The 22,302-nt window shown below is 47.8% G+C and overlaps 1 protein-coding gene across 13 annotated transcripts in view; it reads left to right on the top strand.

The window, feature by feature from the left end:
• The window catches only part of LOC146398904 (uncharacterized), a 129,189-nt gene that overhangs the window by 87,235 nt on the left and 19,652 nt on the right, over positions 1-22,302 (top strand). For 10 of the 13 annotated variants that reach the window (XM_084979537.1, XM_084979536.1, XM_084979535.1 and 7 more), the window contains 7 exons: positions 831-914; positions 13,439-13,629; positions 14,079-14,103; positions 16,302-16,349; positions 17,396-17,524; positions 19,581-19,801; positions 20,526-20,550. In XM_084979537.1, coding sequence (XP_084835663.1) covers positions 14,088-14,103; positions 16,302-16,349; positions 17,396-17,524; positions 19,581-19,801; positions 20,526-20,550 — 439 coding nt within the window. In that variant the 5' untranslated portion in view covers positions 831-914; positions 13,439-13,629; positions 14,079-14,087. Of the gene's footprint in view, positions 1-692; positions 915-13,438; positions 13,630-14,078; positions 14,104-15,188; positions 15,219-16,301; positions 16,350-17,395; positions 17,525-19,580; positions 19,802-20,525; positions 20,551-22,302 lie in introns of those variants that run through there. The other 3 variants (XM_084979544.1, XM_084979545.1, XM_084979533.1) reach the window with 2 other exon arrangements.

Here is a 22,302-nt window from a genome sequence, read left to right as displayed (position 1 = left end):
CCTGAGAGCTTTGTTCCCAATGTCCCTCCCTCGCAACAAGCCACATTCACCCCTGTTTTCCCAGGATGTTCTCCAAGAACTGCATTCAGTTTTGACCAGATTCCTATGGAGACTTTGCTTTGCCCTGGGACTCGGTGCACGTGAAAGTCTGTGTGCGCCTTTTAAGAGTGGGGTCTCCTTTTCCCCCAGTCCCGTGGAGTTCCTGCACACATGCCCCACTGGCCTTCAATGCCAGATGCTCTGGGGCTCTTTCTCCCAGTGCCAGATCCCTGCATGTGAGGATTTGATGTGGGGCTCAGAACTCTCACTCCTGTAGGTCTCTGTGAACCAGTTAGTTTCCAGTCTGGGGGGCTTCCCACCTGGGAGGTATGGGGTTGTTTGTATCACAAAATCATCCCTCCTACCTCTTGATGTGGCCTCCTCTTTCTCTTCCGGAGTAGGATGTCTTTTTGAAGGTTTCTGGTCCATTTGGGTGAAGATTGCTCAGCCTTTAGTCGTGACTTTTGTTGTTTTTAGGAGAGAAGTTGAGCTCCAGTCCTCTTCCGCCATCTTAATCCCATCTCCTACATCCAACTTTCAAAAACCTGAAATGTGCCCATGACATCACTACCATGGACACTTACTGCACCACAGACAATGCATGTCTGTATTACTAATTTGCCTGCAAAAACTCCAGACTGGATTCTTGGCTGCATTGTTGAAAGAAAGAAAATAGCCGTTAACAGTGATTTCCCAAACAGAATGGTTTTACTCTTTGGGAAGATAAAACCCTTTGACTCAGTTCCTGCGGTGATTTACTAACATGCCTTTGGTGTGCCTGTTGGTCCTAGGTGGAGTGGGGAACACACACCTCGTTCCTGTCTTCAAGCAACCTAGGATCTATTCTGCAGACAAAACATGGATCCATCCAAAAGGTAAGTCACAAGTAATGATGGTGTGTTGTGAATTTCTGCAAGGAGTGGAAGAGCCCACAGAGTTCTCGGCTTAAGACTCAGTTGTCTTCCCAGCTCTCTGAAGTCTTTCCTCACAGCAGCCCAGACACCCTGTGATGATCTCTGCCCTGACCATTCTCATTCACGTTCATTGGACTGTCCCCAGGTTTAACAGATAAGAACAAGATAGGCCCAGTTACATTGGCATTTCAGATAAACAACAGATATATTTTAAGTATACGGATGCCTCATGCAATATTTGAGACCTACTCAAAAGTATTCCATGTTTCCCTGAAATGCAGATGGATATATACCACATCTTTCTTGGCTCATCCTTCTGTAGATGCTTGGGTTGTTTTCTTGTCCTGGTGATTGTAACTCTGTTGTGATGAAATAGAGGTGCGTATGATCGTCAAGCGAGTGTTTTCGATAAATTGCCAGAAGTGGAATTGCTGGGTCACACTGTAGTTCTGATTTTAATTTTTTGAGCAATCTCATGCTGTTTTCCACTGTGGCTGCACCAGTAATGTTCCTTTTTCTCCACATGCTCTCCAACATTTATTGCTTGTGTGTGTGTGTGTTTATAATAACCATTCTCTAAGGGATGAGGTTGAAACATTATTGTGGTTTTGGTTTGTAGTTCCATTAGTGTGGTTTAACCTCTTGTCATAAGCCTGTTGGCCATTTTCTGTTTTCTTTGGAAAATGTCTATTCAGATCCTCTGCCCCAGTTTTTTGTTTGTTTGTTTTTTGTTTGTTTTGTGCCACACCCAAGGCACACAGAAGTTCCCAGGTAAGGGACGGAACCAGCAGCGCCCCATGGCACCGTAGTAACAATAGCAGATTTTTTGTATTTTTGCCACGTTCTTGGGCCGCTCTTGGGGCATATGGAAGTTCCCAGGCTAGGGGTTGAATCGGAGCTCTAGCCGCTGGCCCACACCACAGCCACAGCAATGCCAGATCTGAGCCGTGTCTGCGACCTACACCACAGCTCACAGCAACGCCAGATCCTTAACCCACTGAGCAAGGCCAGGGATCAAACCCACGACCTCATGGTTCCTAGTCAGATCCGTTAACCACTGCGCCACAATGGGAACTCCATTCCGCTGGTTTAATTTTCCCTTTCTATCACTTGCCTTTGAGGTCAGAGCCAAGTGTAAGCAGACAGATGTCCATGTGCTTACCACCTATGTTTTCTCCTAGACATTGTATGGTTTCATTTCTTCCATTTGAGTCTTTAGTCCATTTTAATTTGGGGATGTGTTGTAAGGTAGGGGTCTCGTTCCATTCCTTGCATGTGCCTGTGCAGTTCTTCCAGCACCATTGATTGAAGAAACTGTCCCTTGTCCATTGTATGCTCTGTGGTCCTTTGTTGGAAATGACTTGTCTGTGTCTGTGTTGGTTTTCCTTCTGGGCTGTCAGTGTTGTTTCACTGGTCTGTCTGTTTTGTTTTTGTGCCAGTCCTGATCTGTTTTGCTATCTATAGCTTTGTAGTGTAGTTTGAAATCACGAAATGTAATCCTTCCAGCTTTGCTGCTCTTTCTCAAGATGGTTGTAGCTGATGGGGATCTATTGTGGTTCCATACAAATTTTAGAAGGGTTTCTCCTAGGTCTGTGCAATGTGCAGTTGGGATTTTGGTGGAGAGTGCATTGAGTCTCTGTTGCTTTTGGTAATCTGGACATTTGAATGATGTGAATTCACTCATAAACATGAAATATCTTTCCATTAATTTGTGCCTTTAATTTCTTTCCTCAACAGCATATAGTTTAGAGTGTACAAGTCTTTACCTTGCCTGGTTAAATTTATCTCTAGGTACTTTAGTTTTTTCTTTTACTTTCGTTTTATTTATTTTTATCTATTTATTTATTTATTTTATTTTATTATTATTATTTTTTTTTTGCTATCTCTTTGGGCGGCTCCCACGGCATATGGAGGTTCCCAGGCTAGGGGTCGAATCGGAACTGTAGCCACCGGCCTATGCCAGAGCCACAGCAATGCGGGATTTGAGCCGCGGCTGCAATCTACACCACAGCTCATGGCAACGCCAGATCGTTAACCCACTGAGCAAGGGCAGGGACCAAACCTGCAACCTCATGGTTCCTAGTCAGATTCCTTAACCACTGGGCCTTGACGGGAACTCCTAGGTACTTTATTTTTGATGCAATCATAAATACGATTTTTTGGTTTGTTTCTGTTTTAAATCTTCTATGTCTTTGTTTAGTCTTTCTTGTAATGTGTTGATCTTTGCCTCCAGTTTTTGTCTGAGCTCTTGGATCCTCTTCACAATCATTATTCTAAAGTCATTTTGCATGGAGGTGGGTGTGGGGGTTGTCTTGTTCCTTCATCTGGTTCATATTTCTCTGCCTTCTCATTTTGTATGCTTTTTGCATGATCTCCTTTTTGTAGGTTAGAGGTGTGTAGCCTGTCTTGCTTCTAGTGTCTGCCTTCTTGTAGGTAAAATAGAGGCGTTTATGGCCAGCTTCCTGATGGGAGGGACAGGTGCCTGCCCACTGGTAGGTGGAGCTGAGCCTTGTCCCTCTAGGGGGTGGACCTTTGTCTGTGGGTGTGATGTGGAGCACTTTAGGTACCTGTTTGTTGATCAGTGGGTCTGTGTTCCCAGCCTGTTTGTTGTTTGGCCTGGGGCTTCTCAGCCCTAACTTGTGGGACCAGATTGTTCCAAAAGGGCCACCTCCAGGGGAGCTCATGCCAACAACTATTCCTGGGACCTCTGCCTAGACTGTCCTGCCCTACAGTGTTTCCCAGTCACCCCCTCCTTTCCCAGGAGACCCTCCATGATTGGCCAGGTCATTCTGACCCAGATTCTTCTTGAGTGCCTGCTTAGCCCTGGGACCCAGTGCACATGAAAGCCTGTGTGCACCCTCCAGGAGTGGAGTTTCTGTCTCCCCCAGTCCTGTGGAGCTCTTGCACACAAGCCTCACTGGCCTTCAATGTCATGTGTCCCAGGGGCTCCTCCTTCCCGTGCCAGACTCCCTGGCTTAGGCACCTGCTGTGGGGTTCAGAAGTCTCCTGTGGGAAAGCCTCTGAAATAGAGTTCTTTTCCAGTTTGTGGGCTGCCCATGCAGGGGGTATGGGATTACTTCTACCATGAATGAGCACCTCCTGCTGTCTCAGTGTGGCTCCTTATTGCCTTTGGGTGTAGGATATCTTGTTCTTGGTAGTTTCCAGTCTATTTTGTTGATGGTCATTCAGCACATAGTTGTAATTTTGGTGTTTTCATGAGAGGAGGGGAGCTTGAGTCCTCCTACTCTGCCATCTTGTCTATTTCTTTCTTTCTTTTTTTTTTTTTTTGTCTTTTTATCTGTTCTGTGGAGGTTCCCAGGCTAGGGGTCTAATCAGAGCTGTAGCTGTGGGCCTACACCAGAGCCACAGCAATTCAGGATCCTCAACCCACTGAGCGAGGCTAGGGATCGAACCCACAACAGCATGGTCCCTAGTCAGATGTGTTAACCACTGAGCCACAACAGGAACTCCGTGTCTGTTTCTCTTCTTGGGGTTTTGTTTTGTTTTGTTTGTTTTTAGGGCTGCACTTGCAGCATGTACAAGTTTCCAGGTTAGGGGTTGAATCAGAGCTGTAGCTACCAGCCTACACCACAGCCACATGGGGTCTGAGCTGCATCTGCAACTACACCACAGCTCAAGGCAACACAGGATCCTTCACCCACTGAGCAAGGCCAGGGATTGAACCTGTGTCCTCATGGGTACTGTTGTGTTTTTTAACCATTGAGCCATGACAGAAACGCCTGTTTCTCTTTTTGATGTTTTGTTATTATTGTATAGAAATGCCACTGATATGTACGTTGATTATGTAAACTGAAACATAACTGAATGTATTCATTCAAACAGTTTTTTGCTAGAGTATGTAGGATTTTCTATTATAGTATCATGTAATCGGCAAAAAGGACACTTTTACTTTTTTCATTTATGATTCCGATTCCTTTTATTTCTTTTTCTTGTCTAATTGTTAGTAGGACTTCAAATCCTATGTGGAATAAAAGGGGCAAGAGTGGGCATCCTTCTCTTGTTCATCATCTTAGAGGAGAAAAAGCGTTCAGCTTGTCACAGTTGAGTGGAATGTTAGCTGTAGGTTTGCAGTTGATGGCCTTTATTAAGTTGAGGTCCATTCCCTTTATACTTGCTTTGTTGAGACTTTAACATAAGTGGATGTAGAAGTTTATCTCATGGGTTTCTTTGCATCTATGGAAATAATCATATGGTTTTTACCCTTTTTGTTTTTCGGTTTTAGTTTTAGGAATGCACCCACATCATACAGAGGTTCCCAGGTTAGGGGTCTAATCAGAGCTAGAGCTGCAGGCCTACACCACAGCCAAGCAAGTTCTGTTTCCCTTCCCAGATGATGGAAGATTTTAGGCATTATTTCTTCCATTAATTTTTCTGTTCTGTTCTCTTTCTCTTCTTCTGGAACCACCCCTGTAATGCAAATGTTATTCTGCTTGATGGTATCCCATAGGTCCTTTAAAGTAGCCTAATTTTTTAAAAATTCTTTTTTCATTTTGCCTCTCTATCTGATTGAGTTCCATTGTTTTGTCAGGCAGGTCTCTGATTAATTCTCCTTCATCCAGTCTGCTGTCAAAGCCCTCGAGTGTGTTTTTCAGTTCATTAATAACTTCTCTTTGGTTCTTTCCTCTGCTTCCTGTCTCTTCATTGAAGATCTCTTTGTGTTCATTCCTTCTTCTGAGTTCAGTAAGCATCTTTATGTCCATGACTTCTGACTCTTTCTCAGGTCGATGGCTTATTTCCACTTCATTTTGTTCTTATTCTGTGATTTTGCCTTGTGTTTGTTTTGTTTTTTTTTTAGAAAGATATCCCTGTGTTTCATTTTGCCTAATTTTCTGTGTGTGTTTCCATGCATTAGGTCCATTTGCCATCTCTCCCAGTCTTGAAGGAGAGGATATACTTGGGAGCTGTCCTGTAGGGCCCAGAGGCGCCATCCCACTTGGCCACAAGAGCCAGGCACTCAAGGAGTGTCTCCTCTGTGGTCTGTGTGAACCCTCCTGTTGTGGTGGGGGCCCAGCTGTGATTCTCTTTGCTGGGAAGTGGGGAAGCACCGGTCTGGGACACAAGGTGCCTAGCTGCGGTGGGTGCGAAGCCCTGATTTTTTCATGTTCTCTCTGCTTGAAAGCCCTTGTGTCCTGATGTTTAATTTCGAACATAGTTCCTCCATTGTTCCAGAGCTGGCTTTTCTCCCATGTGGACTAAGGGGGCCGATCTAGGGCCCTGGTCCTCAGGAAGGCTTTGCAGCCTCTCTGGGTTGCTTTCTTCCCTTTCCCTTGCTTCAGACAGTGTTGCTACAGCCACAGCTGAGCAGCATGTCCACAACTGCCATACTTATACACACACCAGCCCTTGCCAAGCAGAAGTGTGGGAATGGGGTTCCTCTCAGTCAGCAGGAAGGGGAGGCTGTTTCTCAGAGCCCATTTCCCTCCTAGCCATGGAGATGCACCCGCGAATGAGCTCCAGTGCTGAGCAGGTCAGCTTCCTTTTCTCAGAGAGTCAGGGGGCTGTGTGTTCATGTTTTCCTCTGTGGGACTGAATATGAAGGTGAAAAATAGGATTTCTTTTTTTGTCTTTATGCTATTTCTTTGGGCCACTCCCACAGCATATGGAGGTTCACAGGCTAGGGGTCTCATCAGAGCTGTAGCCCCTGGCCTACGCCAGAGCCACAGCAGCACGGGATCCGAGGCACATCTGCAACCTGCACCACAGCTCATGACAACGCCAGATCATTAACCCACTGAGCAAGGCCAGGGACCATACCCACAACCTCATGGTTCCTAGTCGGATTTGTTAACCACTGAGCCATGACGGGAACTCCTGAAGTTTGCTTTTTAAATAAATTTAAGTTAAATATGTGTCCCTTTGAAGAATTCATTCCTACTTACAGCAAAGTATGCCTAAGGGTCATGTTTAAAAACATGTTCCCTGAGAATTTTTCTACCTGTATAGAATCCAGTAGTAAAGAAAAGAAAAGGAATACCGCCATGAACTACCACATGAGGTAAAATGAGGTAGGATGTATTGTTTGATGAGAACCTCAGTAGTGTATCTTAATTGTGGAATTTCATCCAAAAAAATCGGAACCAAAACTCTCATAAGATTCAGCAAATCCATTGCTAGGGCTTCTGATGAAAACGAACATCCTAATTTGAAAAGATAGGAGCAGCTCTGTCCACTGAAGTGTCCCTTAGACTTTTTCTCTCACATAACTTCTTTTCACAACAGCGAGTGATAATGTGTAGACCAGCCAGGTCATGGCAGCAGCCTGTGTCCACTGAGGGATGAGTCAAGAAGATGTGGTGTCCATATGCAGTGCAGTGGTATTCGGCCAGAAAAGAGAGTGGCCTCTTGCCATTTGCTGCACCTTGGGTGAGCCTAGAAAGTATTATGCTGAAGGCCACAGTCAGACAAATCAGGATACTATGTGATGTCCCTGATTTGTGCAGTCTAATACCCAAAACCAATGATCAAACACACCAAAGAGTAACAGACTCATAGATACAGGGAGGAAAAGAGGACTCCCATCTCCCTTGTTGTCCTATCAGAAGAGCGATGCATTTGGTCTCTCAATTTTAGATACTTGGGGAGAATCAGCCATGGCAGAGTTGTCTCTCACAGCCTCCCATACCTTACACCCTCCCTGCTTGGCTTGAAATATTGCAGTGCTCTCAGTTTTCTCCAGGAATTGTCTCATGTTCCATGTGGGCTGGTGCTCAGTTTGCTCTCGAGCCAGATTTCATGACACTGTCCCAGGCACTGGTGTGATGAGGGGTTGAATTTTGAGAAGAATACATTTCATCCTAGAACTTTGAGTTAGCTAAAGTTTGTTGCTTAGAAAATTATGAGATATGTGTTTTAAGGCAACCCACTGTTGAAAGTAGGGTGAGTCCTTGTTTCCTAACTGTTCAAGGCATAGTAAGTTTTGTACGTATACAATGACAGGGACACTGTTAATGAAGAACCAGTGGAAAGATAATGAAGTGTACAGATTGTTGCATCCAGAGAAAAATTCTACACACGGTCATTGAGTGAAGACTTTTGCAACTTGATGAGCATATGCTTAGTGTGTGGCATTTTACAATTTAATTTCTATAACTACTCCTTTTCTTCTGGACAAATGTTACCTATGGAGTGTAAAAATGTCTGGTGCCTCAACTACCAGAAATGAGTGGAAATGGTATTTCCATCAAAAAATGGGAGCCCTTTTAAATCTCACCATGGTAGGATTTTGCAATTCCCCTAAACGTTGAAGACCCATTATATTTGGGGAGGTCTTTTTCTCTCCAGTAATGTCTTTTCAAAACAGAGAGTAATACTGTTTGATTGTAGGATGCAGTTTTTGAAATAAAATGTTGACCCTGTCCAGGGAAACGGCCACTAGGCTATATAGAGCAGGTGGACCCAGAGGGGGCAGAGTTGCCTTCCCTCTGAAAGTTCCAGGCCTCTGACCAGTTTCCACGGCAATGGAATGCTGCCCACGGAGCCTTGTGGTTCAACTGCCAGTCTGTGAGAAGAGACGTGTGTGTTGGCCACAGCTGGGAGGCTCTCCCCTTCACTGCTCAAGTGTCAGACGATGGGCAACCTTAGCTGTTGTTGCGGAGGTATGTTGCTACTGTTCTAAAGGCTGTTTCCTCAGATGGGTGGTTCATTTTGACTAAACATATTATCTCCATCTTTATCTCCATTGCCACCAGTCTCATCAGTCTCTCAAGCCATAGGTCTGTTATACAGGCTTGCTGTATGACTAAGGTATATCTTAATGCTCCGAGTGAGCCAACTGCCTCAAGTATTTTCCTAAATGTGAGAAAAGACTCGTGTCTCGTGGCAGTTTGAAACACGTTCTCCCAGAGCACAGAGACGGCAAACATGCCCCTCTGCCTTTTTCGAAGCACGAGGCCCTCGCTTTCAGCCCTGCAGTAGACATTCAAAAGAGGGACGTTACAGCGCCACTCTTCTCAGTGTACATGTCGATGTCTTAATGCACATGCTAGCAGTCCAAAGGCAGAGGAATTTCGATGGAGCAAGAAACGGGGATTTTTCAGGTTGGATTTCCCCGGGTTGATGAGGACTAGCCCACTGGCTCTTTGGGTGTTAGCTGGTAGTGTGGTGACAAGGGCCAGTGCCAGCAGGTTAGTGGGGTGAACATTGGGTAAGGAAAGGAAGGAAGGTCTCTCTGGTGATCCTCAGAGAGACCCAGGGTGGGGTCTTCAAGCTGAGGTCTGGAGGGGGTCTCTCTAGGAGGAGCACTGTCCCTGCCACTCTCAGGTCTAGAGAAGGATGAGGAGTGTCCAGAGTATAGAGTGGGTTTGGGTGACAGAAGACTTGCACTCTGGCCCATTGTCAGCCAGACCTTCGTCAAGGTTGCTCAGACTGGTGCTCTGATGCAACGTCAGTGAGACCTGGAGAGTCACAGATTTCCTTTCCTAACCCCGCCCCCCAGCAGGCACTCATCCGGATGGCCACCTCCCCAGTGAGTCCACAGGACTTGATCATCCAGGTGTGGTCTGCCGCAGGAAAGCTGATTCTTGCTAGAGCCGTCATGTGAACTTGAAGGTGTTTTGATCCCTGAGTCAAATTGGGGATCCAAGCAGACCGCTGTTCACATGAGGTGGTCAGCTGGTCACTGTGAAGGGCTGCCAAGGGAAGATTGGGGGAGGATGGGCCGAGTTGGGGTTTGTCTAGTCCTCCAGAGGAGCTCTTTTTGGATGAATGTTTGTATTTTGGGTTGTGGGTCAGAAGATAGAGGCAAAATGTTGGGTAAAGAATTGGACTGCTCTCCTGGCTCTGATATGTTCTCCAGGATCACCCCAGGACATCTTGGGGGCAGCAGGATTCAACAGAGAGAGAGAGAGAGAGAGAGAGAGAGAGAGAGAAAGTGGAGTTCTGGATTCAAGCAAGAGTCCAGGGCATGATCTCAGCGCCAAGCAGGCTTCAGTGGTTCAGGGGGATGTGTGACCTGAGGGAACCAACTGCACTCTTGTCCCAGATCTGCTCACACATGATTGGCGCGACTCTTGAGAAGATGCTCTAAGTTTCAGTGCTGTCCACTGGAAGATAGGGGTTCGAGCCCCTGTTTTGAACCCTCTTCCTCTAAAGTGGCATGATGTGCAGATCAGGGAACGTGACAGGAGACATTCTCCCTGAGCCATAAAGCCCCCTTCCCATGGAAAGGCCTTCTCCTGTTTGGTTCTTCCTCACTCTTTAATTATTGTCTGTATCTGGTCTATTTGGAATGTGGGTCTTTTTCTCTCACCTGTCTTGTGTTCTCAAGCAGAGAGTAACACTGTGTGGTTCTGGGATGCATTTTTTGAGACAACATGTTGACCCTGCACTGCCATCCCTGTCCGTAGAAAGACACATTAGTCTAGACAGAGCAGGTGGGCCCAGAGGGGGCAGAGTTGCCTTCCCTCTGAAAGTTCCAGGCCTTGACTGGTTGCCACAGCAATAGGATGATACCCATGGGGTCCTGCGGTCCAACTGCCACTCTGTGAGTGGAGAGGTGTGTGTTGGGCCACAACTGGGAGGCTCTCCCCTTCACCCCTCAAGAGTTGGACGATGGGCAACCTGAGCTGTTGTTGGGGAGGTATGTTGATACTGATCTAAAGGCTGTTCCATCAGATGGCATAGTTTACCCTGATGGAAAATGTTCTCTGATTTTTTTTTTTCATTTCCACCACTTCAATTTGTGTACAGAGATGTAAATCTCTTATACAGCCATTTTGTATTACTCTTAAGATTTTTAATTATTTCTTCCTGGTTGGGCGCCTCAATTTTTTTCTTAATTTATACAATACTCCTTCCTATTTCCCATGTACAAACCTTCTCCCATCACACTAACCCTGGTAATACCCTACTCTGCCTTTATTCAGTGCAGAGGGACCCTGATTCCATTCTTCAATACACATGATGGAAATGGGCATTTATAGCTCCACTCTTCTGAATGCACATATCAACGTCTGAAGCCACATAATTGCAATTTTTTTTTGTCCCTTTTGCTATTTCTTGGGCTGCTGCCACGGCATATGGAGGTTCCCAGGCTAGGGGTCGAATCGGAGCTGTAGCCGCCAGCCTACACCAGAGCCACAGCAACTCGGGATCCAATCCATATCTGCAACCTACACCACAGCTCAGAGCAATGCCGGATCTTTAACCCACTGAGCAAGGGCAGGGACCGAACCTGCAACCTCATGGTTCCTATTTGGATTCGTTAACCACTGCTCAACAACGGGAACTCCCAATAATTGCATTTTAAATGTAGAAATTGATTGTAAGGAGTGAAACTTGGATTTTCAAGTAGGATTTCCATGGGTTGATGATGATAAGCTCCCTGGGTAGTTGGCTGTTCGCTGGTAGTGTGCTGAGAACACACAGTGCTGGTAGGTTCGTGGGGTGACCATTTGGTAACTGAGGGAAGGAGGGTCCGACTGGTGATCCACAGAGGGAGACTTAGGGTCAGGTCTTCAAGCTGAGAGTCTCTAAAGGGTCCCTTTTAGAGGATAGAAGACTATCCCTGCCACTGCAGGGTCTGAAGAAGGATGAGGAGTTTCCAGGGTACAGATTGGGTTTGGGTGAAGAATGACTTGAGCTCCTGCTCATTCTCAGCCAGACCTTGGTCCAGGCTGCAGAGGAGGAGCTCAGACTCCTATTGCTGTACAGCAGCAAGGGGTACAACATTGTCAGTCAACAGTATTTTCATCACAACAATTTTTTAAAGAAAATTGTGTGAGACATTGACAGTCAGAGATTTTAATTTACTAAACAGTCAGAGCACTGGCCCAGATGGTCTCCTCCCGAGTGAATTCCCAGGAACCTCTTATCCAGGCATGATTAGCTGAAGGGAAGCTCATTCTTGGCATTCAGTCGAGACTGTTCTAAGCTCTGAGCCATCTTGGGAGTGAAACAGACCCCTAGTCGCTGGAGGTTGTCAGCTGGTTGTCATGAAAGTGTAATGTGATGCAGTGGATGACATGAAGATTTGGGGGAGAATGCCTGGGTTGGAGTATCCACGGAGCCAGGGCAAAGCCTCGGTCCTTCAGAGGGGCTTTGTTTGGAGGAAAATGTTGGATTCAGATCAGGGATTAAAGCATGGAGACAAAGGGCTGGATAAGGGTTTGGACTGATGTCTTGGTTCAGCATCTCCTGCAGGGAAGGCATCAGAGCTTGCCCACTAAAACCTTGGGATGGGAGGACTTGTGGGAGAGTGAGAAGATCTCTTGATTCAAGGGTCCAGGGCATGGTCTTGGCCCTGAGCAGGTGTCCGGCCTTCAGGGTTCAGGGATTTCTGTCCTCAAGGAACCAACTACATTCTTGGCCCACATCCATCCTTCAACATTGCCGTGATTCTTGGCAAGTTAGTCTAAAGTTCAATGCCCTCTACTGTCAAATCAGGCTTACACTCTCTGGGTTGCACCCCCTTCGCCTGCAACCGGGCCAACTTGGGGATGAGAGGAGATGATGAGAGAGACGCTACATGACCTGGAAAGCTTCCTTCCCATGATGTTCTTCCATACTCTCTTGCTGTGGAGCTATTCAAACCCCCTCTTTTGATCCAACCAGCCCCAAGACTCAAGCTTATGCAGGTAGTCATTCAATGAAACCAATCCCAAATGTTAACAAGAGATCCGTGGATAAACCAAAGGCAGTATGAATCCACATAGGAATAAAATTCTACCGGAGAAAAAATTGTAATTATGTTAAATATGTTGCTACATGGATGATCCAAAATGAAACACACTTTTAACAATAGTGAAGTCAGACAGACACAGGAAAAGAAATATTGAACAATTCAACATATAGGCGGTAAGTAGATTAGGCAGATTGTCAAAGGTGGAAAGTAGAGAGGGCTAAGACTTGGCAGCAGGGCTGAAGGGGGAGTCATTGCTGAATGGGTGCAGAGGTCCTATAAGTTATGATGAGAAAGGTTGTTATGGACAGTGGTGCAAAGTACATGGCTTGTGAAGGCATGCCCGACCCCTGAATTTCCTATTGCCAAAGTATTCCAAAGAGAAGCATTATGTATCTAAGAAAAGAAAAGAGGTGAAACATCCCAGAGGATGGCGTGTGAACACAGGAGCACCCTGTGGGAAGAGTAGGGAAGCTGAAATGATCTCCTGCCATTTCAGAAGATGGAGGAATGTGGCTGGAGAGGAAAATGGGCAGGAGGATTCACGAGACTCTGTCATGGCAGCAGAGCCTGCATGCTCGTGTTGGCCATTTCTCAGATGGAGAATATGCCACGGAGAGGTTCCCTTTAGCAAGAGAGGCAGAGGCTCCCTTTCTCAGGTCTTTCAAGGTGCTCTCTGCCGTCCTTCAAAACGTTTACCCGGGAGGATGGGCCAAGAGAAGCTCCATCCATGCTTCATCCCACCCCCACCCCTTGACTCCCAGCCCATGTCCAGTCAGGTGTGGCACCCAGAGTACCTCCTGATCAGCATCACTGCCTTGCTGACAGTGACTGTGTGTCCCCCTAGAAACACACGACAATGTTGTGGAGGCCAGTGGGAGTGAGAAGACCGAAGAGGAGGCCCCAGCCAGGGAAAATGAGGAGGAGGAAGGCTCGCCCAATAACAAGGTGGAGGAGGAGGCCACAACAAGTGGAAATAACGAGGAGGAGTCCCCTGCCAGGGACAGGGCCGAGCAAGAAGCCCAGACTGCCCCCAAGGTAAGCTCACTTTTCATGATCTGAGATTTAAAAAGGTGCCTCCTTTCTTCTTGGATGTGCCTACTTCAGAAATGGAAATCGGAGGAAGTCCATTATAGAGGATATATGCAGATTCCTCTTTGAAGGGATGTTGAGTCAAAGTTTGGTACCAACCAATAACTCCTTCCAAGGGGCATTGGCAAAAGTGACCATATCAGTTCTGCAGTGTATGGTAGGGAGCATTTTTCTTTGAAGAAGACCAAAATTTTCTTAAATGAACATGGCCTTGAGAGATCTTCTTTGAAAAGCTGGTGCCTTTTCCAAAGGTGTCTTTGCTGTCTTCTTTTGGGGAAACAGACTCAACTCTGCCTTCTGTCTGTGTGCCTGCGGTCCGCAACCACAGGAAGACCTGTGGCCACAGTGGGGAGGATGCTGTGACACTCACAGGGTTTTCTTTTCTCTCATCACAGGTGGACGGGATGGATGATGAAAGCCGTAAGTATTCTGGAACCCGGCTCTGCTGAGGAGAAGTCCAGGTGTTGAGGAAGGGCGGGGGGTGCTTTCCTGCCCCTTTGGTTGCAGAGACACCCTGATTCTGGGTTCCTCCTGGGAAAGGGGGTGAAGGATGGGGTGAAAGAGACTGACTTCCCACAAAAGGGCCATCCCAAGTCCTCGGGTCCCTGGAGGAAAGGAGGCTCTTTGTATGGTGGGGGTAGGTGTCCGGGAACATTGGGGGGTGTGCGTGTGAGGGCCTGTTGGTGTGATTGTGAACCAGTGTGAGTGGGTGTGTTTTGTGGGGAGTCACTTGTGCCTTAGCACCACATAGCTGTCCAGTTTCTCGTTGAACAGTCTCATGATGACCGCAGGCTAACTGTCCATTCCCTCATTCTCCCTGCACCCGCTGGGAGCAAGGTTTGGGGAAAAGGCTTTCCTTCCTCTGTTGGTCTTTCGTTTCCTCTTTTCTTCCCCCTCTGCTTGGTGCAGACTTTCATGCTGTTGTTTCAAATATGTGCCGTGAACTCGAGCCTCTTGAGGTTGTAAGTGTCCCGAGGGAGTGTTGTGAACGCTGTGCTCCCCCCGCACCTCCTGCCCACTCGGGGCAGCCACCCTTCCAGCCTCTGCTCAGGAGTGGTCTTTCAGACACCTCATGTGCATGACATCAGAGAGTCTTTGTCCTTCTGTGTCTGACTGGCTTCACTTGAAGTGATGTCCTCCAGCGAGTTCCTGTTGAGGCTCAGAGCTCATGAACCTGACCAGTACCTATGAGGACACGGGTTCGACCCTTGACCTTGCTCAGTGGGTTAAGGATCTGACTCTTCCCTCAGCCACGGTGTAGGTTGCAGACATGGCTCAGATCCCAAGTTGCTGTTGCTGTAGCATAGGCAAGCAGCTGTAGCTCTGATTCAGCTCCTAGCCTAGGAACCTCCAAATGCCTCAAGCGAGGCCCTAAAAAGACCAAAAGAAATGATATTGAGATTTTGATATGTGTTGTAGTGTACCTGCTGTTTTTTCATGTAGTATGAAATGTCAATGATATTCCGTCTTCCAATCTATTTTTTTTATTTTTCTGTATTTTTCAGGCCTTGCTCATGACATAATGAAGTTCCCAGGTGAGGGGTCAAATCTGAGCTATTTATGCCAAACTACACCAGAGCCACATCCACACCTACAACACACGTCTGTGACCTACACCACAGCTCAAATCAACACTGGACCCTTAACCCACTGAGTGAAGCCAGGGATTGAACCTGCTTCATCATGGATATTAGTTGGGTTCATTCCTGATGAGCCACAATGGGCACTCCTCCTTCCCCTCTGTGAACATGGAATGTCATTTGAATTCTTTGTGACTTATTCAATTCTTTCAGCAATGTTTTGTAGTTTTCAGTGTAAAAGTTGTTTCCTTTCTTAGAGCCCTGAGCCTGCTTTCCAGCTACTCCAGCAGCACCATGAGAAGGACGGGCTCGTGAAAACATTGGCGTGTCCCTCACTGCCTCTGCACTGAGCTCTGATTATGGCAGCACAGGTGTTGTGGGCCATACACAGCACCTCTGCTTACCCGTGGGTTCTGCTAGGAATCGGTCTAGAATGTCACCGTTGCCATCTCTCTTTGGGTGTCTGCAGGGCCTCCCAGAATTCCTGGCACAGGTTCATGAGCACAGGAGATACCTACAGATGAATGATCAGGTCAGACCAGCCAACTGGTCTGCAGTAAAGCATGTCCGGGGAGGGGAGGTCATATCTTGCTCATCTTTGAATCTCCACCCTGAACACGATGCCTGATGTGGCAGTCACTGGCAGATCACCTCTTTATACTTCATGGAATTCTGTAATAAATAGTGCAATCCATTCATATAAAACACAGCACCGTTCAATTGCTTACTCAGCTATCCCCTTTTCAGTGTGTGTAGAGGTGGAATTTCAGGTGTGTCAGTTTAGAGGTAGGAGCTATAAAGGGCCATAGAAGGAAGAAGTTGAAAGGTCATTCCTTCAGCACGTTGCTGTCCTTCGAATGTTGGCATCTGTGCTCACCTTGTGTGGAAGGGTCTCAGTCCATGGAGCAGAGGGAAGGTCTGGGAGCCTGGAGGAAAACCCAGGGTGATGCTCTGTAACCTGCAGTCACCTCAGGGAAGCAGGAGGAATGGGAGGGTCACTCTTTCTAACTCAATTCCCCGCGTGGTGTATTTCTACAGACTCAGTGGTGGAGAGCCTGAGCAGCCGCCAGGATGAGGAGGCTGCAGGTAGGGAAGAGCACGCAGCTGGGATCCAGTGGGAGAGGGTTCCTGGGAGCACCTGGGTTCCGCCTGCTGCCGGGAGAGGGAGGAAGTGGGGGATAGGACTTGGCGGGTGGGTGGGTGGGTGGCCTAATGAGTGGCACTCTGCTGTGGTGTTTTCCCCTGTGAAATGGATACCACGAAGAAGACTTGGGTCCCTGGTCTTTGTTGTGCTGTGTTTGTATTCCTCTCTCCTTTTCTTTGAGAGGGAGAATCGATTTTCCCTCCCAAAGCTGCTCCTTCCTGCTTTGGTCTCTGCCCGTTGTGCAAGTTTGCTTTGTGATTGGCACCGTGAGGGCCCAGTGCACAAGAGCTGTTGACTTGGTTTCCTTTATTGGCCTTGAGGGACCTGAAGTGGTGGCACCCAAAGCTCTCCTAGGCCCTTGACCCTGGAGACCAAGTTGGTCGAGTGAGTGTCAGGTGGTGGGTGAGAAGGCAGCTCTCTGGCTCTGCATGTTCGGGATTTCTGACCTCCCTGTCCTATTGTGTCCTCACGGTGTGTCCTGAGGGAAGGGGCGTTCCCAGAGTTGGATGCCCAGAACAGGGAACTGAGGCACAGACAGATCTACATCTCCTTTTGTGGCATGTGTTTCTTCTACAGGGGATGTGAGGAGTTCCCTAGTGTCCTAGAGGCTAAAGATCGAGTGTTCGATCCCTTCCGTGGTGCAGAATCAAGTGCCTGGGTTGGGAACCACTGCATCCCCTGGGAGTGGTGACAATCAATCAGTCAACCAATGGGATTGACATCAGACCATTCTGCATGGTCATTATCTAGGTTGTCTCCGCTACCCAGAGGCATTTTCACACGAAACCTGTGTGGGGAGGTAATGTTTTGAAGTGCACCCCAAAGAGCAAGATCTTTCTAAGTAGAACTTGGATTCTGAAGGCTCTTCTGGGCGGCCGGGTGTTATGGGCTTTGAGGGCTTGGCCTGGGAGTCAATTATTAGTCATTTCCCTGTTATCTTCTGCAATCAGGATGTCACTCGTTCTCTCTGTTGTCATGTATTTTCCAGAATCTTGCTTTGGAAACCTAGGATCTTGCTTCAGGAGTCTGAGGGCAATTTTGTTCTTTACCACCTTGGCTGGAATAATCCCATGGTGGCCACACAACAGGGTGCACCCTGCCAATGAGCCAGATGAAGGTACTGTGGAACCTGACTCAATACATCCAGGCCTGAACAATGATTCTAGTTCATTCCGTGTTCCAAATTTCAGAACAAACTCTACAAATGCTACGCCACATCTTTCTTTTATTCCATGATGCAAATTCAAACGAACTAACTCGGAGTTCCCATCATGGCGCAGTGGTTAATAAATCCGACTAGGAACCATGAGGTTGTGAGTTTGATCTCTGGCCTTGCTCAGTGGGTTAAGGATCCAGGGTTGCCGTGAGCCATGGTGTAGGTTGAAGATGTGGCTCGGATCCTGAGTTGCAGTGGCAGTGGTCACTGTAGGCCACTACAACTCTGATTAGACCCGTATCCTGGGAATCTCCATATGCTGAGGGAAGCAGGCCTAGAAAAGGCAAAATGACAAAAAAAGCAAAAAATAAATTGAATAACTCAGTTGGTAATTTCCCAACTATGGAAATAATGATTCATTTAAAATCGACATTTGGTTCCTGGTTAATAGCAAAGGTGACCTCACTCATTTTATGACATTTGCTGATATTTAACATTTCCAGTTGTAATAGATCCCTGCATGGAACCACATTTCCCAATTTGAAAACAATACTAGAAATGATTTAGAACAAGATTATATTAACAAGAAATGGTGGATATTACAGAAAGCTCCTCTAACCCATTCCTCCAATTTCCACCAATGACAACGTCCAGCACTGAATGGGGAACTCATGGTACACTGAGCAGCAAAAGATTCCTATAATTTTAATTAATGAAAAGTTCCCCATTTACATTCACATTCAGTTTTTGGGCTGTGCCAGTAGTTGAGGTTGGACACATGCAAAATATTAGGAGGCCCCAGTATGTTACCATAGAGAACGTGTACACTCCCATTTGTAGAAGGACGTTATTCCCAACAGCAAAGAGATGAAACCAATCACAAATGACAAGAGATCAGGAGAGAGATCAAATGCGATATGTGAACAGAAGAGAACAGTATTCTACCGGAAACAAAAGTAAAATTTTAAATAGGATACCAAGAGGATGATCCAAAAAAAAAAACTAAGTACTGTTTGACCAAAAGTGAGGAGTTCCCATCATGGCGTGCCAGCAGTGAAACCGATTAGGAAGCATGAGATTGTGAGTTTGACCCCTGGCCACAATCAGGGGGATAAGGATCTGGTGATGCCGTGAGCTGTGGTGTAGGTGGCAGATGCAGCTGGGATCCTGCCTTGCTGTGGCTCTGACATAAAATGGCAGCTACGGCTCCTATTAGACCCCTAGCCTGGGAACCTCCATATGCCATGCGTGTGGTCCTAAGAAGCAACAAGTATCAATAGAAAAAAAAAATAGAGAAATCAGGCAGCACAGAGAAGGAAATATCGTGCAACTCAACATATAGGCGGTAACCAGACTCGGCAGAGTGTCAGAGATGGAAAGTAGAAATGGCCAAGACCTGGCAGCAGGGCTGAAGGGGGAGTCATTCCTGAATGGGTGCAGAGGTCCTATGAGTTATGATGAGAAAAGTTGTTATGGACAGTGGTGCAAAGTACATAGCATTGGGAAGGCCTGCTCTCCCCGTGAGTTTCCTATTGCCAAAGTATTCCAAAGAGAAGCATTATGTATCTAAGAAAAGAAAAGAGGCGAAACATCCCAGAGGATGGCGTGTGAACACAGGAGCACCCTGTGGGAAGAGTAGGGAAGCTGAAATGATCTCCTGCCATTTCAGAAGATGGAGGAATGTGGCTGGAGAGGAAAATGGGCAGGAGGATTCACGAGACTCTGTCATGGCAGCAGAGCCTGCATGCTCGTGTTGGCCATTTCTCAGATGGAGAATATGCCACGGAGAGGTTCCCTTTAGCAAGAGAGGCAGAGGCTCCCTTTCTCAGGTCTTTCAAGGTGCTCTCTGCCGTCCTTCAAAACGTTTACCCGGGAGGATGGGCCAAGAGAAGCTCCATCCGTGCTTCATCCCACCCCCACCCCTTGACTCTCAGCCCATGTCCAGTCAGGTGAGGTGCCCAGAGTACCTCCCGAGCAGCACCACCGCCTTGCTGACAGTGACTGTGTGTCCCCCTAGCAACCCTCGATGATGTTGTGGAGGCCGGCGGGAGTGAGAAGACGGAGGAAGAGGCCCTGGCTGGGGCAAATGAGGAGGAGGTGGGGCCGGGAACTGAGAAGGTGCAGGAGGAGGCTGCCTGCATTGACGAGGCAGAGGAGGAGGCAGGCCCATCCCTTGAAAATGACGAGGAGTCCCCAGCCAGCGACCTGGTTGAGCAGGAAGACCAGCTTGCCCCCAAGGTAAGCTCACCTTTCTTGATCGGAGATTTAAAAAGGTGCCTCCTTTCTTCTTGGATGTGCCTACTTCAGAAAAGGAAATCTGAGCAAGTCCATTATAGAGGATATATGCACATTCCTCTGTGGAGGAATGTTGAGTCAAAGTTTGGTACCAACCAATAACTCCTTCCAAGGGGCATTGGCAAAAGGGACCACATCAGTTCCCAAGTGTACATAGGGAGCATTTGTCTTTGAAGAAGCCTGAATGTTTTGTTTTGTTGTCTTTTTGCCTTTTCTAGGGCCACTCCTGTGGCATATGGAGGTTCCCAGGCTCAGGGTCAAACCAGAGCTGTAGCCACCGGCCTGCGCCAGAGCCACAGCAACGCGGGATCCGAGCAACGTCTGCAACCTACACCTCAGCTCACGGCAATGCCGGATCCTTAACCCACTGAGCAAGGCCAGGGATCGAACCCGCAACCTCATGGTTCCTGGTCGGATTCGTTAACCACTGCGCCACGACGGGAACTCCAAAGAAGCCTGAATGTTTTTTAAATGAACGTGGACTTGGGAGGTCTTCCATGAAAAGCTGGTGCCTTTTCCACAGGTGTCTTTGCTGTCTTCTTTTGGGGAAACAGACTCAACTCTGCCTTCTGTCTGTGTGCCTGCGGTCCGCAACCACAGGAAGACCTGTGGCCACAGTGCAGAGGATGCTGTGACACTCACAGTGTTTTCTTTTCTCTCATCACAGGTGGACGGGATGGACGATGAAAGCCGTAAGTATTCTGGAACCCGGCTCTGCTGAGGAGAAGTCCAGGTGTTGAGGAAGGGCGGGGGGTGCTTTCCTGCCCCTTTGGTTGCAGAGACACCCTGATTCTGGGTTCCTCCTGGGAAAGGGGGTGAAGGATGGGGTGAAAGAGACTGACTTCCCACAAAAGGGCCATCCCAAGTCCTCGGGTCCCTGGAGGAAAGGAGGCTCTTTGTATGGTGGGGGTAGGTGTCCGGGAACATTGGGGGGTGTGCGTGTGAGGGCCTGTTGGTGTGATTGTGAACCAGTGTGAGTGGGTGTGTTTTGTGGGGAGTCACTTGTGCCTTAGCACCACATAGCTGTCCAGTTTCTCGTTGAACAGTCTCATGATGACCGCAGGCTAACTGTCCATTCCCTCATTCTCCCTGCACCCGCTGGGAGCAAGGTTTGGGGAAAAGGCTTTCCTTCCTCTGTTGGTCTTTCGTTTCCTCTTTTCTTCCCCCTCTGCTTGGTGCAGACTTTCATGCTGTTGTTTCAAACATGTGCCATGAACTCGAGCCTCTTGAGGTTGTAAGTGTCCCGAGGAGTGTTGTGAACGCTGTGCTCCCCCCGCACCTCCTGCCCACTCGGGGCAGCCACCCTTCCAGCCTCTGCTCAGGAGTGGTCTTTCAGACACCTCATGTGCATGACATCAGAGAGTCTTTGTCCTTCTGTGTCTGACTGGCTTCACTTGAAGTGATGTCCTCCAGCGAGTTCCTGTTGAGGCTCAGAGCTCATGAACCTGACCAGTACCTATGAGGACACGGGTTCGACCCTTGGCCTTGCTCAGTGGGTGAAGAATCCCGCATTGCGGTGAGCTGCGGCAGAGGTCCCAGACGCGGCTGGTATCCAGCTTGGCTGTGGCTGTGGTGTCGGCCGGTGGCCACAGCTCTGATTTGCCGCCTCGCCTGGGAATTTCCATCTGCTGCGGGGGCAGCCCTCAAGCCCAAAAGTGAATCAGTCAATAATGTCCTGGAGTTCTCTGTGCATTGCTGCAATGGGTAGGGTTTCCTTCTTCTGTGACAACGGAATACCTTGCTATGGTCTGTATCCACCCCGTTGTCTTTCTCAGTCTGTGTGCCCGTGGACACTGGGGCTCTGTTTCTGTTGGGCTCTTGTGTATGGCGCTGCCGTGATCCTGGGATGGCAGGTCTCTTTACCCGACACTGATGGATCTTCCTTTACATGTCCATGCAGCAGTGGGATTGCAGGGTCCTGCCGTGGTGTTTCCCGTCCTGGCTGGCCCCGTTGACATTCCCTGCTACAGTGTCCAGAAGTCCCAGGCAGTCACATCTTCCCAAACATCTGTTCAGGTTTGAAAACACTCCGTGTCCTACCAGGTGGGAGGTGATACCTCGTATTGCCTTTGCTTTGCCTTTCCATTGTGATAGGCGACTTTGGGAAACATGCCCTCTGTGTGCTGCTCTCTGTGGTCTTCTTGGACGGTGGGTCTCTCCCAGGCTTCCACTCATCTACAACTGAGGCATTTGCCTTTTGATTCAATTGATTTGTAGTTGTTTCCCATATATTCCAAATATGAGCCCCTGTTTCAAATACAAGATTTACAAATATCCTCTTCTGTAGGTTGTCTTTCCATTCAGTGGATTGTTAGACACTGTCCTTTCTGTTTGTTTCTATTTTAATGGAGGTACAGTGTTGTTTCACTCTCTGCTGTGGAGCAACGTTCCCCAGTCGTGTGTGTCCATTAACGTATGTTCCTTTTTTGATATTATTGCCGTCT

The sequence above is a fragment of the Sus scrofa genome, chromosome 10 (assembly GCF_054392235.1).
Source record: "Sus scrofa isolate SSC_HxYL_T2T_F1_AM1 chromosome 10, Sscrofa_HxYL_maternal_Yorkshire_Landrace_v2.0, whole genome shotgun sequence".
NCBI classification, from domain to species: Eukaryota; Metazoa; Chordata; class Mammalia; order Artiodactyla; family Suidae; genus Sus; species Sus scrofa.
The sequence above is the reverse complement of the archived record's forward strand: the minus strand, read 5'-3'. Positions and strand labels throughout refer to the sequence as shown.